General features: G+C 47.0%; 4 protein-coding genes across 4 annotated transcripts; 2 read left to right on the top strand and 2 right to left on the bottom strand.

Annotated features, from left to right (window-relative positions):
- Positions 1-2,859: 2,859 nt before the first annotated feature.
- On the bottom strand, positions 2,860-3,801 carry F4813DRAFT_389598 (Aldo/keto reductase; the record flags this gene model as incomplete). The annotated part of the gene is made up of 2 exons (XM_049246859.1): positions 2,860-3,537; positions 3,592-3,801. 2 exons carry the CDS (start codon positions 3,799-3,801, stop codon positions 2,860-2,862), a joined length of 888 nt encoding a protein of 295 aa, XP_049099386.1.
- A 1,506-nt stretch (positions 3,802-5,307) lies between these two features.
- Positions 5,308-6,602, top strand: F4813DRAFT_389599 (NAD(P)-binding protein; the record flags this gene model as incomplete). The annotated part of the gene is made up of 3 exons (XM_049246860.1): positions 5,308-5,368; positions 5,427-5,864; positions 5,917-6,602. The coding sequence occupies 3 exons, from the start codon at positions 5,308-5,310 to the stop codon at positions 6,600-6,602; spliced, it is 1,185 nt and encodes a 394-aa protein (XP_049099387.1).
- A 1,255-nt stretch (positions 6,603-7,857) lies between these two features.
- Positions 7,858-10,342, top strand: F4813DRAFT_396332 (uncharacterized protein; the record flags this gene model as incomplete). The annotated part of the gene is made up of 11 exons (XM_049247814.1): positions 7,858-7,987; positions 8,051-8,104; positions 8,185-8,324; positions 8,465-8,476; positions 8,541-8,613; positions 8,671-8,707; positions 8,775-8,865; positions 8,924-8,960; positions 9,056-9,167; positions 9,245-9,315; positions 9,479-10,342. The coding sequence occupies 11 exons, from the start codon at positions 7,858-7,860 to the stop codon at positions 10,312-10,314; spliced, it is 1,593 nt and encodes a 530-aa protein (XP_049099388.1). The 3' UTR covers positions 10,315-10,342.
- A 172-nt stretch (positions 10,343-10,514) lies between these two features.
- F4813DRAFT_359835 (glycosyl hydrolase catalytic core-domain-containing protein) lies at positions 10,515-13,172 on the bottom strand. The gene has a single exon (XM_049243376.1). The coding sequence runs from the start codon at positions 12,459-12,461 to the stop codon at positions 11,199-11,201; it is 1,263 nt and encodes a 420-aa protein (XP_049099389.1). The 5' UTR covers positions 12,462-13,172; the 3' UTR covers positions 10,515-11,198.
- Between the last annotated feature and the right edge of the window lie 1,211 nt (positions 13,173-14,383).

Genomic DNA, 14,383 nt, shown 5'->3' on the forward strand with positions numbered 1-14,383 from the left:
TGAATGTGTACCAAGACTGTGATGTTACATCAAGTCACTGCACTTTTCGTATAGTTTTACTTAGATGGGTATGGCCTCCACTATTGTTGGGTTGTTGCGCGTCCTTTCTAGGGGCTGATTGCTAAGCATATAATAAGCCAACATGTTTCACGTATGAATAACAACTGGGTGACGTAGATGCCTCCATCGTGAATGCATGCAGTTTAAGGAACTTTTAAAAGTAGCAACTACCTAACCTAGCTATGTTCTGCGCTTGGATCGCACATGTCATGCAGAGCACAATATCTGATCCCCAGAAACCCCCAGTATTGTGCGATGGTAACCTGCGGTTTTGTATTGTTTCTTTTTAACGTCAATAGACAGGTATACACATTTGCTGTCTTGGTCCGTTTATCCAGGGTTGTATGTGCATTGTACAATGCCAAGAAGGTAGGTTCTCATGACTGGAAACTAGGTATGCATTGGAATCAGACGTTGTGTATAGCTTATTCGTGGCCTTTAAGAAAAAAGAATTTCCTAGACTCGACATCTTAGGTAGCTTCAGGGATGGAAACAAATGAACAGTATATATCAATATTCTCGCTTAAGTCTATAATGGGCTTACTATTCAGTTGAAGAAAAAATAAGAGTTAAAGTTTCATAATTCAAAAATGGTTTCTATATGTGCGCATTTGTGCACATAAATTTTAGCCTCCGTTAACAGTAGAAAAACCAACGGTAAGTTTAACTACGTAGGTACATAGGTATGTACTTCACTCGGTTTTAAAAACAGTTATAAATATAACAGAAAGAGTAAGTACCTAATTAGGAAAATATACCAAAAATCATAACAATTTACTTAATAACCTTCCTTAGCCTTATAGCCGTTCTAAAGGGCCGTTACGGCTGAGTGAGTGCTATCGTTTAAGACATACATGAAGCCCGTAGTATGGAACAGGTAACATATTTGACTGATCAGTAACACTTCCTAAGGTCTCGCACCGACTACACTATACTAGTAATGTCCATAATTACAATATCTGTTGATCTGATCAACGTTAGCACATTAGTTTTGGTACCAAATCAAAGGAGCACAATGGGTATCTTCTGATCACCATTCTTTACGATATTCATATATACCTACTTGAACGTCCTACCCCTGAAAGGGAGCGATTTAAAAATATTCGATTGATAGCCGAAATGGATGTTTTTGGCTGCTATCTGTCCGGTACTTGTATTTGCCACGGCCATGTACCGATATGTTCCAGGCAACAAATCCGCCCAAACAATCCCTTCATCTCGGCCACGTGAACTTACCTCTCAAACAAGGCGTTTATTTCCGTGGGTATAAGCGGCTTACTTTTGCCGTCTCAGGACAGCACACTGTTCGTCACCAGCTTGTGAAGCTAGTAAGTGAAGAAATGCGTGGAATCCCAACATCGGGGCAGAGGACAAATCAAAAGCAGATACACTTAGCAGGCTTCTTGGCTTGTTGCGGTCTAGCTGCTTAGTTAAGATTTCAGCTCCCTGGCCGCGCGGTCATACGCCTCTTAACCTCGACTTTAGAGCTGTTCATCATTGCTATCGTCCCTATGCTAAGCAATGTCAAAAAGGAGTAGCGCACCTACCAGCATAGTAGGTAGTAGGCTAGACATGTATTTTGACTCTATTCTGCCGAGCAACGTCCGGAAGGGCATCGTGTTCACGACTAGACTACGTAAGGTATTGTTTACTAATATAATAGGAAAGCCCCTACGATCAGTCTCTAAAATCAGAAATGGCAAAGATAATTGGCCGAGCTAACACCGCACGAACCCTTTCTCTTTTTTCTGGCCAATCTTCATGTATCAGTACGGAAAATAGTGGAGGTGTTGTTTATGTCTGTTAAGGGGCTGTCGATTGTCAAGATTCTAGATGAGACATCTTGAATGAGGAATACTTTAAGATGCATATATAACTCAAGCTTCTATAGCTGGGCTTAGAGTTCCTTACGGAACAGTAAAGTTATCTTCATGTTTCTTGCTCCACTTTGTAATACCAATGTCCTTTCCGGGTTAAATCTGTACCTACCTACCAAGTTTTATAAATATAGTACCGGGGATTTTACCTTGGGAGGTACATCCAATGGCAATCACAATATTAATAAGGCAACAAGGAACTGGCCTGAAAGCCGCTTAGAGTATTTCTCCTATGGTCAGGCCAATGTATAAGGGGTTGGCATACGGCGGCCGTGTTTGTAGTAAACTTGGCCTTTACCTCATCTCACTTGATTGCATAGGAATTATTGTTTCCCGTGTAAACAGAGGCCCTAATATGTAGGATCTATCGCTAGAAGGAGTAAAAAGCATGAGAATAACTTTATTATTCCGCGAGGAACTCTAAGCTAGCCACGGGAGTCTACGGCTACACATACCGATCGGCAGTGCCATCCGTTCTAGATGTCTCAGCTAGAATCCTGACAGGATCTTAAGCTCAGCAGTGACTGGTGTCGTAATTATTACATACCCAGGTGTTTAAGGCACGGTCGATTGGAGAAGTATCTAGGGTGGTTGGGGATGAAAGCGGAAAGTTAAGCCAGTCGGTAAGGGGAACTTAGCTATTGTTCTTTCTCAACGTCTATCCTTCAGATATTCAAGGTAGTACCTAGCCGATGTCATCTCCCATTGGTGAATTTACGTCAGTTGCACGTCTATATTTAGTTCTATTTTTCAAATTTCAACGGCTTAGCAGATACGATCTTGCCACGTACATATCGGTGAAGGACGACCCGAACGGCCTTCGCCATTTTAGCCCCTTGACTTGACACTAGTCTATTCCTTTTCCCCAGCTCCCCAACCGCCGTTCAGTTCTTGTCAATATGATATAATACAAGTCGTTTTGTTATTTTTCTCCGATCTGTTTCCTGAAATTGCGTAGACACCTTGACCAGACGTGTTGACCGTTTTCGCTCCGTGCGTACGCATTCACAGTGTCAATACCCTCTAGGTCACTCTTCATATGTGCCTCGTCAGTCGTCCCATCTAGAATCGATGTACCTTCGAGACCAAGTACAAGTGCATACAACGCAACTGGCAGTTCAACATTCGCATTCGTGGCTAGCTTATGGACATTTGTACTCATGAGAAGTTGAGGATTCCCCGATAACGTCCAGAAAGCTTGGAAAGCGATGCCCCTTTCCCGGCAGTAAGCTCGTAGATCCACTTCCCAGCGTGTGGCTGGGTAAAAGCGGTTCTGTACGCAGGCTGGACGAATATTAATATCAGGACTGGTGTTTAGGTAATCAACAACATCCAGTGGCGTATTAGAGATTCCCAGCTGTCTGATTTTGTGCGGCACATATGTCTCTAACGTTTCCCAAACCTTGACCGTGTCTGATAGCGTACGAAGAGGAGAGTGCAGGACCAAGCTGTCGATATAAGGGGCGTCAAACTCGGAATACCGGAAATTATTAAGCGATGACTCTACGGAGGAGTGGACTTGCTCTTCTAGGGGCGCGTTCAGATCGTAAGGTAAGTTATTCGGATCTTGACCGTCTACAGAAGTGAATTTGGTTTGAACCTGGCACTTGTTAACAACATTTTACTAATGGAGAACAGACAGTCAATAACATACAAACAAATCATCCCGCTTTACGATATGTAATGATATTGCTAGTTTAACAGCGGCCCCAACGAGATCCTCTCTATAATGTCGCGGTTGAGCTGCTGTATCGATACCCCTGAATCCGGTCTTCAAAGCTAAGAACACGAGGTCAGCCGTGGCATCTTTCTTCCAAGCTGTCCCATATAACAACTTCGGCATTGGTGCTGATTTCGTATCCATTGCGAAGGAGCTCAGCCCGGAAGTTTGCTGGGTCCACGCTGGGTTGACTTGTCCGTGATGCGAGCATTTTATGATTGGATTGCGATACTTTACACCGCATGGTCTACAGGCAGACAAGAGAGGGAACGTTGCTGCACTTAGCAGTCAACCGTTGCGACTGTTCCAATACATACCTACCTACTCAGGAAGTCTTCTTGCTAGACGACAGGTAAGTAGTCTGTTAGCTGTTATAATTGGACTATCTAGGTTCAATGCTTGTAAGCGGTTCCCTTGGTTCTCGTCCACGAGAATTCCTAATTCGTAAAACGGCTTCTGAGGCAACAATGAGAAGGAGAAGAGCTATCACGGATACTTCACCGACCCGTTCTATGGTTACAATTGCATCACAATTAACTAGTCGTTACATGGTAATGATGAAGTATATTTGAATAAGTAAGGTTGACGCGGCTCTTGAATATTCGGAACCGCCTATTGAAGCCTAGAGAAGGTACCCCCGTATCCCACGTATATCTAAACATATCCCTACACGTCGCATGCTGGTCGGATGGAGGATTGAGGTTATATGGGGCGACATCATTGTCCAGTTACTATACTTGAAGCAGTTATTTAAGCAGCAGTAGATTTGAGTTACCATGGCTCACGCACGGCATTGTGTCTCATCTGCGCGAAAGGATCTCTCCGAACCTGCGAGAATTAGTCGAATTTGTATATTTTTATAGTCGTTCGACCGTGTCGATACTTAGTTGTTAGGTAGCATCTCCCCAAAGTCTCGTGCATTCATCTGACCTATGATGGTACAACACGCGATGGTCAGGTTGATAATGGTATTGGTAATCGGATCCTCGAGGTTTGGACTTGGGCCATTTCAAAATATCGCATTGCTAAGTCTTATGTTTGATGCTTAAGCTGGTTTAAGAGGCTATACACACGGTCAATTATACCTATATATTAGGTACCTAGGTACCTAGGTAGGTATTTAATTAATGTGTCTGGACTCTACCTGAGTTCTAAGATTACCTGAGTTCTAAGATTACCTAATAAGTACGACACCGTACTATCTCAATTAGCCAATTTCGGTTTTATATCATCCCGACCTTCATACGTGGGGTAAAAAAAAAAATAGACTGACGTAATGAAGTTTATTTCGCCTATTTTCACTAGTATAAACTTTCCCCGTGTTTAGAATAATTGTTTACTATTAGCCTATCGAACTACTTTAAGAATAAAAGCTACCTCGGTATACAGACTTCGTAGCTAAAAAGATATATGTAACGTACCGGCTACCCCACCCTTGATTATCTTCACCCTTCACCACCACTCCATCGAGTCCACGGCTTGGCCGATCAACATCGGGGTGCCTCACGACTTTGCCATCTACTCATATAGCTTTGTTTAACTTCGCTATAGAAGCTGCTAATTCCTACTCTATTCTTTGAAAATAGTACTCTTATAGCCCATAAGAATCTTATAAGTTACCTATACATTACCTATTACAAAATATCAAACATGGCCTCTCAACCCTTCACCCTCAAGTGGGGTATTATGGCCACTGGTGGCATTGCTCAGAGTGAGTTATCCAGCTATAACTGATTAGACTCCCCTAATCTAACAAATTATCCTTATAGCTTTCGCTAAGGACCTACTTGTTAACCCCGCAAGACGTGATGTTCACGACGTCGCTCACGAGGTGGTCGCAGTTGCGTCCTCATCCTCCAAGGAGAGCGCTACATCTTTTCTCGAAAAGGTCAAGGCCCCAGAAGGCACCAGAGCGTATGGCTCTTACGCTGAGTTGGTAAACGACCCAGACGTCGAGATTGTCTACGTTGCAACTCCCCACAGTCATCATTTCCAGAACACTATGCTAGCTCTGGAAGCTGGCAAGCATGTTCTGTGTGAGAAGGCTTTTACAGTAACCGCTTCTCAGGCGCGGAAGTTGGTTGAAACTGCCAAGGCCAAGAACCTCTTCCTGATGGAAGCCGTCTGGACGCGGTACTTCCCTCTTAGCATCAAGATCCGAGAATTGGTGCAGTCTGGAGCCATTGGTCCCATATACCGAGTGATAGGTAAGTGCCAGAGCGCCAATTTCAACTCTCAGATTCTAACATTTGCTTATAGCCGACAACTCGTTTGGCTGTGACGGACCAAACGGCACCCTAACATTTCCCGACGAAAACCGAATGGTGAACCCGGACCTAGCAGGCGGCGCACTACTAGACTTAGGAGTCTACTCAATAACATGGCTCTTCCAAATCCTCTACCATCTACAGCCCGAACCCGAGAAAGAAGCCCCCCGCACCGTCGCCGCCATCAACAAATACTCAACCGGCGCCGACGAGTCGACTAACATCATCCTGCAGTTCCCCAAGCACAAGAGCATGGGAATCGCCATGACAACGTTGCGCCTCGCCACCAACACCGACGGCCAGAACAGCGGCGGCCCCGCCATCAAGATCCAGGGCCCCCTCGGCGAGATCCACGTCATGGGCCCCGCCTTCTCGCCCCTGCAGTACAAGATCGTGCGCAAAGACGGCGGCGGCAAGGTCGACGTCATCGATTGCCCGATCCCGAAGGATCCGGAGCGGGAAGGCTGGGGCCACGGCATGTTCTGGGAGGCGGACGAGTGCGCGCGATGTCTGCGCGACGGCAAGAAGGAGAGCGCTACTCTGCCGTGGTCCGAGAGTATCGCTATCATGGAGGTTATGGATGAGGCGCTTAAGCAGGGCGATATCAAGTACCCCGAGGCGATTACGACCGATGTATACGACCCGAAGAGCCCGCTGAATACCGGGGCTAAGTATTAGACTTGACCAGTCTATTTCAAATCCTACTAGGAATTATAAGTTCCTAATGAACAGGAGCTAAGGTCTGCTACAGGGTATGACTATCACTCCGACTATCCAAGCACCACGAAATAGGCCCTAGGCAGTAGATGACAGTGCCATATTCTGAATAAGACTGATAGTAAACTGATCAAGTAAACACGAGCCATACGGGTATAGTAGAGATGTTGTACAATATCGTAGAAAAAGAACAAGAAAAGAGTGCGTTGATGATGAGATGATGCCCAAGTTCCTGATCAGAAGAGAGCACCATATCTTATAAGGCCTTTATAGGATCCGTGCGGTTAAAAACTATCTTACGCAATATGTTACCCTGCACCTGTTCGCGGATAACTAGAGGCAGACTCGAGGAATATCAATCCCCCTTTTAAAGAAGCGTAGGCAGGTTGACCCCTACCTTCGTGTGAAAGTGGGTGGCGAGATCAAAGAAAGGGGTGGGGGGGAAGGCTCAGCTTTGAAAAACCTAGAACTCTGTCGATCGGCAAGCTTGGTAAAAGTTTATCTCGTCTCAAGCTCTAGGGACACGTATGATTTTCTCTGTTCCGCCGAGCCTACTAGCAGTAGTATATGAGCACTGTTGTAAGGGGCTGGGGATATATCTGTTCGTTCGTGTTACGCACGTCTGAGACTCGGAACTTGTGCGGTTCACGCTGCTTACTTATGCTGGATAGGAATGTTTCTCTTTTAGATGGCGTGTTAGATGTTGGCTGGACTCGAGGATGGAAAATGTGTTGTATTGTTTTAGGTTTCAATAGGGGCTCCTCGGCCCCGGGGACTCAAATACCCCTTACCGTGTGCCTCACGCTTTCCTTCCATGTGGTTTTTCTTCAGCTGTTAAGTGAATTCTAGGTTCGACTCCTATTAGCGCTATTGGTAGATCATTTGTTTCCATCTACACAATGTCTAGTCCGTGAAAGTTCGTCCAAAAGGGGCACTCTCCAACTACAACAGGCTTGGATCCTCAAGTTGGGATAGACCGACGACCTTATTAATGGCGTTATGGCGGCCCCGGGGTTAACAGATTAAACTTTATATGGGCTCATTTGGTTCGGACTATGCCCTGCTTCCTTCATTTTGCGACCGGCTCCGGTATGTCAGTCATTCCTCTGCTCGCTTTCCTCTCGTTTCCTTTTCTGGTCATCCATTTTCGTTCGCTCCAGCTTTGATATTCTCACATAGTCTACTAGGTCGTGCTGTCGAGAATAAAATATCCGATATGGCTTCGCTTCTGCTACCCAGGGATGGCACGTCTTCGTTACCGGTTCCATCCCCTAGGCCGCTCGCTGGAACAGTCATTGTCGTGATCCTATCATTCGCTACCGTTACTATTCTATCATGCTTCATCAGTATGCGGTCCATTTTATTCCTTCTCGTATGAGAGTATATCAGTGTGCTAATAATAGATATAGCACAACGGGCGCTTGCCGTAAAGGCATGGTCGCGTCTATCGCTTGTCACGTTATGTACGCCTAACTGCCTAGACCATCGCTCTACAGCCGAGCGTTATACATGGGTAACTAATTTGAGATATTCTTACTCCTAGTGATCTTCGCAATTTACGTTGATTCCTGGGCCTTCGTGTTCGGGTCGAGTATTGTCGACTACGGCATAGGCGTCGACTCGAACTTAGGCGTCTGCTCGGCGGCCATTTTGCTGTGTTTATTCTTCTATGTAACGACTAAAGTCCGTCTTACTCTCTTCCCTCTTCCTTTTCTCGTGTATTGAGCTAACGCAAAACCAGATTGTGAGAATGAATCCCGTTCTAATTTGGAAAATTCAATGTGCTCACGTTTCTATTTGGGCAGTTAATCTATATTTTCCAGGTCGAAAAAGCTGTATGTGCATGAACTATTCCCCTTCCCCTGAATTAGATCTAGCATCTCATTAAAAATAAACCAGTTTCTACTTCAGGACGGCACGAGACGACGGGTCGAGTCTAAGCTCTACATTTTCAATTTATTTGGCGTGCTCAGTAAGTTTATACCCACTGCCGGTTGACCAAGAACAAGGCTTGCTTACTCGTCAATAGCTATATTTGCGGTTATATGTATTTTGACTTTCGTCTAGTAAGTCTGGAAAAGGAGCTTTGCAATGCATGAAGAGTTTGTTACTCAACTGACCGCCACTCAACAGTCGTGCGGCGCAAATGAATAAGGGACGGTGTATCATTGGAATAGAGAAACAGGCCCTGATACCTCTCATAGTACTCGAGATTGTGGCAAATGTACGCTACACCAGTGTCCCTTTCATTCATTAAGGATCAATGCTAAAAGACAAAACAGGTCTATATCATGGCGTTAATCTTGAATCCACTATGGAGTAAGACTTCTATATGATCCATATTCTATTTTCATATGTCGGGTTTTCTCTGCGTCTAAGTTGTCTTGGCTGACTCTCCTATCATCACTTGCTAGATATCTACTCGCTCAAGGGCGCCTCTAACGCACCGGTTAACTCCCCTGGTCTACGCCCGGCAGCAATACGAACCTTCATTGGCGCTCTATTTACTACTACCTCAAGCATAGTGTAAGTGCTCCCACCTATAGGGTCGCAATCATTGTGCAAATCCTAGGAACAAAAGCTAAGGGGAGTGCCGCTTGAAGAAATCTTATAGTCCTTATGGTGCTCAACGGTGAGCCCGGTTGGATTTTCCTCGCGTGTTGTAATGCGGATAGTAAGTCAGCCCCTTCTTTCTCGCGATTCTTGTTTGCTGTCCAAGCATGCTTCGACTCGTGCAGCGTAAAGCGGGCCGCGTGTATCCCTTGGCATACTTGCTTTTATCTGCGAGAGATCAAGATCACAAACCTTGAGTAACCAGCCGACTAACCAGTTACCAGTCCTATTCTCCACATTGATCATCCAATGGGTCACATCACGCGACGATGACAATACTATTACTTCCTCTTCTCCTAATTCAAACACCCCCGACAGCCGAGCCACGTATCGTCCGCCCCCGCGCGCACCATCGCTTCCAAGTCGGCGCAGCCAGAAACTCGCCATCTCGCTACCGTTGAAAACGACTAGCACCTCGCAGTACGAGCATATCTTCGGGGAAATCGAGCCCGGGACCGAGACCGACGTCGTGAGTACGAGCAGCGTGTCTAAGCACAAGGCCGGGTCCTTGCGCTTCGACGAGGATAACGACGGCTTCCACACCCCTATCATCTACGACGGCCTAGAGGGCGATATCAGCGATGGCGCTAGGAACGAGAGAGCAACCAGCAGCATCTGGACAAGCGCACCGCCGCCACAATCTGCACGAGCGGACGCAGGGACGGACGACCGAGCTTCAGGCAAGTCGCTTACTTCTACCCAGCCCCCCACGCACGAAGGTTCCTCTGTTGTCTCGGCAGCGGTAGCCGCGGACCTGGAGCGGATACGCCGGTATCGGGGCCGGCGGACGAATTGGTCCTCCACTACCGCCACGACCTCGACGCCACCGCCGCCGCTGCCGCCACCGACGTCTACATCGATACCGTCGAGGTCGCACAGCCCCGCACCAGTACCACGAGCATCGCGATCACGGCCAGCGGCGCGCGGGAGCGTGCGCGAGTACTACATCAGCCGCCTAGACTTCGAAGTAGGAGGGGACGCGGGGTCGCGATGGCACGAGCTCATCCAAGCCGAAGAAGAGGGGCGCGGGGAGAACGGCGAGGTGGTGGGTTGGGTCTAGTAATTAATTTGGAAACGCGAAAAAAAAAAAAAAAAAGAAAAAAGAAAAAAAGTGATCAGAGCGAAAAGGGGAGGGGGGAGTAGGTAAAAGCATGTGATTGATCTATGTGATGATGACCCGCGGTACGCCCGCATAATTCGAAACGAAAGCATGTGCGGCATAATTGACAGAACAGACCTATCTATAAGAATTTCGCATGACCTGGTTCCGTGTTTATATTGTAGCCTCGGGGTTATATATGTTAAGTAGGTTAACCTAGGTAGTTAGTTATAGTAATGTTTAATAGTTCGCATATAAATGGCGCGGGTGAAGGGAACCCAACAGTAGAGTTCCTCCTCTGCCTATCTAGCTCCCTTATGAGTTTGGAATTACGTCACAACCCCCCAACATTCTACTTGAGCATCTCTTCAATTGGGATGATTTAGTTAATTGAAGGTTTTAGACGATTTACTCAAGCTGAGTAATCGATTCGTTAGCAAAGCATAGCTTAATAGGTACTTAACCTATCTACCTAGACAGGTATGTACTAGAGTTGCGTACAGCCATAAGACAACACATTACACCTGCGAGACGACAATACAATAAATATGCTACTGCAACACAATACTTGGATGAATTTCAATTCGTTGTTATTCGTATCTTCATGAATCTGCCACGATCCTAAGATATCCTTTCGCGCATGTTTACAACCTAGCAAAGCAAAGCAGATCCAGATGGATATCCAGCGGCTCAACCGGTAAAACCAGTCGAAGTATGTACAAAGAAGTGAAATGCCGACGTTTTGTGTTCCCTCGCAATGCAAAATCCCTTGCCCCTAAAACCTAAACCCCACCTAAAACAAAAGTGATAAAAGAATAGAAACAGTATCCCTCAACGGAGTTGTCTTAGATGCCTGCAAAGATTCTGCCGAATGAGCTCAAGTCCGTTGGCGAAGACATGAGGCTGCCCTGGTTCACCATGAAATACGAGTACTTCTCGACGAAACTAAACTCGTCGCTGTCCAGTCCCTGGGTGACGGATCTCATGAATTGGTCGATGTCGCCATCCGTTGCCGCGAACTCGGTAACCCAAACGGGTTTGCCCTGGCAAGCGTCGTGAACCTTCTTGATGTGGTCCAGGAAAAGGTTCGCGCCGTTATCACCTCCAGGTCCGTACCAATGAGCAGCGCAGAAGTCAACTTGGCATTGGCCGCCGCATGCATTAAAGAACTGGTTAAGCCAGTCGATACCCATGCCCGGATTATCGCTGCTGGAAATGGCCGGCGAGCTGATCTTGACCCTACCAGCATACTTGTTCATGAATTGCTTGTGACCGTTCGCAGCATCCTGAGGAGACATGTTAGCCTGACTAGGGATATCAGGCTCGTTGAAGCTGAGGAAACTGTCGGATCCCGAGGCAATAGCGGCTTCGGCCTTCTCATCCCAGTTGTTAGAGTGGTCCGGTGCGGGAGACCAGAGCATAGGGTAATAAGCAATCTTGGCTTGTAATCCACCAGAGTCAGATCCCCAGTTGTACGCCCATGAGATCTTGTCAGTCTGGCTCACCATAGCGCTAACAAGGTTCGGGTCGTTGTACGCGGCACCTCGCTTGCTGACTGCGGGAGCAGGGGGAGGCGGCGGGGGAGCAGGTGCTTCCGTTGACGCGGGTGGTGCGGGATCAGCTGGGGGCGGTGTCTCGGCCGGGGGAGGTGGAGGGGCCTGAGTCTCAGGGGGAGGAGGCGGGGGGGCCTCCGAAGAAGTTGGAGGGGGAGGAGGAGCCTCAGACGAACTGGGAGGAGGAGGAGGGTTCTCAGAAGAAGGGCTTGGGGCAGGAGGACTCTCTGGAGCCGGAGTTTCAGGCGCAGGAGCCTCGGCAGATGTGCTCGGCGGTGGAGGGTTCTCAGTGGTAGGGTTTGCCGGAGGGGGGTTCTCGACCGAGGGAGCATCAGCAGGAGCCTGGACGATTGGGGGAGACTCGACAACTGGCGCTTCAGTAGGTTCATGACCAGCAATGACAGTATGAGTCACCCATTCAGTAACGACGACAACGTCGGTGTATGCGTAGACGATGTCCTTCTTGGGGTGCTTGTGGCGATGAATAGGGCCAGCGCAGACCTCCTGAACTGAGGCTACAGCGGCAAGCGCCAAAATGCTAAGCTTGGCGTGCATCTTGGGCGATCTTTGTGATTGCAATGATTGTTAATGATGTGCTAGATGGTATTTTTAGTGTAGTCGATTTGACTATGTAAGTTATGCTCTGTATTCTTCTTTCGAGAATTGTTACGATTTCCGTTGAAGGAGTGTTAAGGTGCCAGCAGTCCAGTCAAAGGAGGGAAGAGACGTATCAGATGATACTGTCAGAAATGAATGAAATTGTCGAAGGGGGTTTGTACGCGCTGCGTATTGGGGTGTACCGGCGACAAGACGGGAAGCAGGTCGTGCAGTCTATCAAAGACGCAGAAGGAATGATGCGAATTTGATGAGAGATCAGTTGCACCCTTGGACAATAAATATTGGATGTAGTTGCGGCCGTGAGTGTGCGACGTTTGACGGGGGACAACACACAGAGGGTAACGATGTTGGTAGGCAACTATCAACTCAAGGCCAGTCACAGCTAGGTGAGGCAAGTAGGTCGAGCTGGCGACCTTATAGAGGAAATGTACACGAAGGGAGAAATGAATGTACGGGGATAAGAAAAAGAGCGGTGATTCTCGATGGAGATAACCGAGATGGAAAAAACGGTGCTGAGTGAGAAAAAGAATGGATAAAGGGTCCGTGGATGGAGTTTTATGTTGCTGACGGTTGTGAGGAAGTAACTAAGTGAGTGTGTGTACCTGCAGGTTCATCCAGCAATCGGGATGTCTGTGGGGCAAAGGGGGGAGGGGGGAAAGACAAGGAGTTCCTTCCACCTTTCCTAGTGGCTAGACTCTTCTGGCCAGCCGCTAACTGGGGTAGTTAGCGTCTTTTTAGCTGCAGGAGATGCTATTTACGTAGAGCCGGACTAAGCGCCAAGACTGGCAAGAATCGTACCTAATGTACCAGGTATCGTCCTGTGCACCACTGAAGAGATCTTGGAAAGTCAATCCGATTACCTAGCGCAAACCGATTCGAAGTTGACGGGTTTGTACCCAAGTACTAAGATACGAAGCACCTGTCCGCCAGTTCAGACGGAAAGTCGGCTAAACCCACTGCTTCCTATTGGCTCTTTTGGCTCTTTTGGGACCATATTGAATTGACGACTAACATCCATTGTACATACCTACATGCAGGTAGGTACATACCTGACATACATGTGCCCATAATACCTACCTAATGCAGGTACGTCTACATACTGGGCGGTTGGTTACTAAGGTACATGTCATTCACTGTTAAAGGCTATTATAGTTGAACGGGCGCAACCTAGCAGCTTCTGATATAATGCGTCAAACAAAATTCAAACACATTTCCTCCTTATTTCTAGGCATTCCCTTCCAGATTCACTTTATCGACAGCCTCATGCTTCATGCTAAATATACCTTATCAGCCTTCTATGAAGGGAAGGTTCAGAGAGAAGCTGTTTAATATTTTCTATTGTGCCATGTTTACAAGGGCTACCAAACAAATGCGCCAAGCGAAGGAAATCCACCAATCAAAAAACAGAGCCACCCGACTTTCGGCTACAATAACTGGTCAGGCATCTTCTTACGTAGCGCATGCAGGTACCACTGCTAGAGCTGCAGGAACAAGGCACGCATACCTAAACCGACCGCTTAACACGAGGAGCGATGGGCTCATAGTGGGAGGAATTCAGGGGTTGTTAGAGATCCGTGTGTTAGTATAACCTTGTATTTTTCTAGTAAATTCAGCCTTGGAAATACTCCATAATACAACCCGGCATCCCAGCAACAATCATTCCTCCTATCCAACTTCTTGATTCGTTCTAGAATTCGTCGCAAATACATGCCCGTAGGAAAATGAATATTGTTACAAATACATCATATCCTAGTTCACAACCTTATATACCTCAAAACAGTATCAACTATCATGTTATCGGTACCGAGTCCCTCTTTCAAATTAATATGCCTAGGCATTTAGTTAATCTACAGAACGGA

The sequence above is a fragment of the Daldinia decipiens genome (assembly GCF_022478715.1).
Source record: "Daldinia decipiens strain CBS 113046 unplaced genomic scaffold F4813scaffold_17, whole genome shotgun sequence".
Taxonomy (NCBI): Eukaryota; Fungi; Ascomycota; class Sordariomycetes; order Xylariales; family Hypoxylaceae; genus Daldinia; species Daldinia decipiens.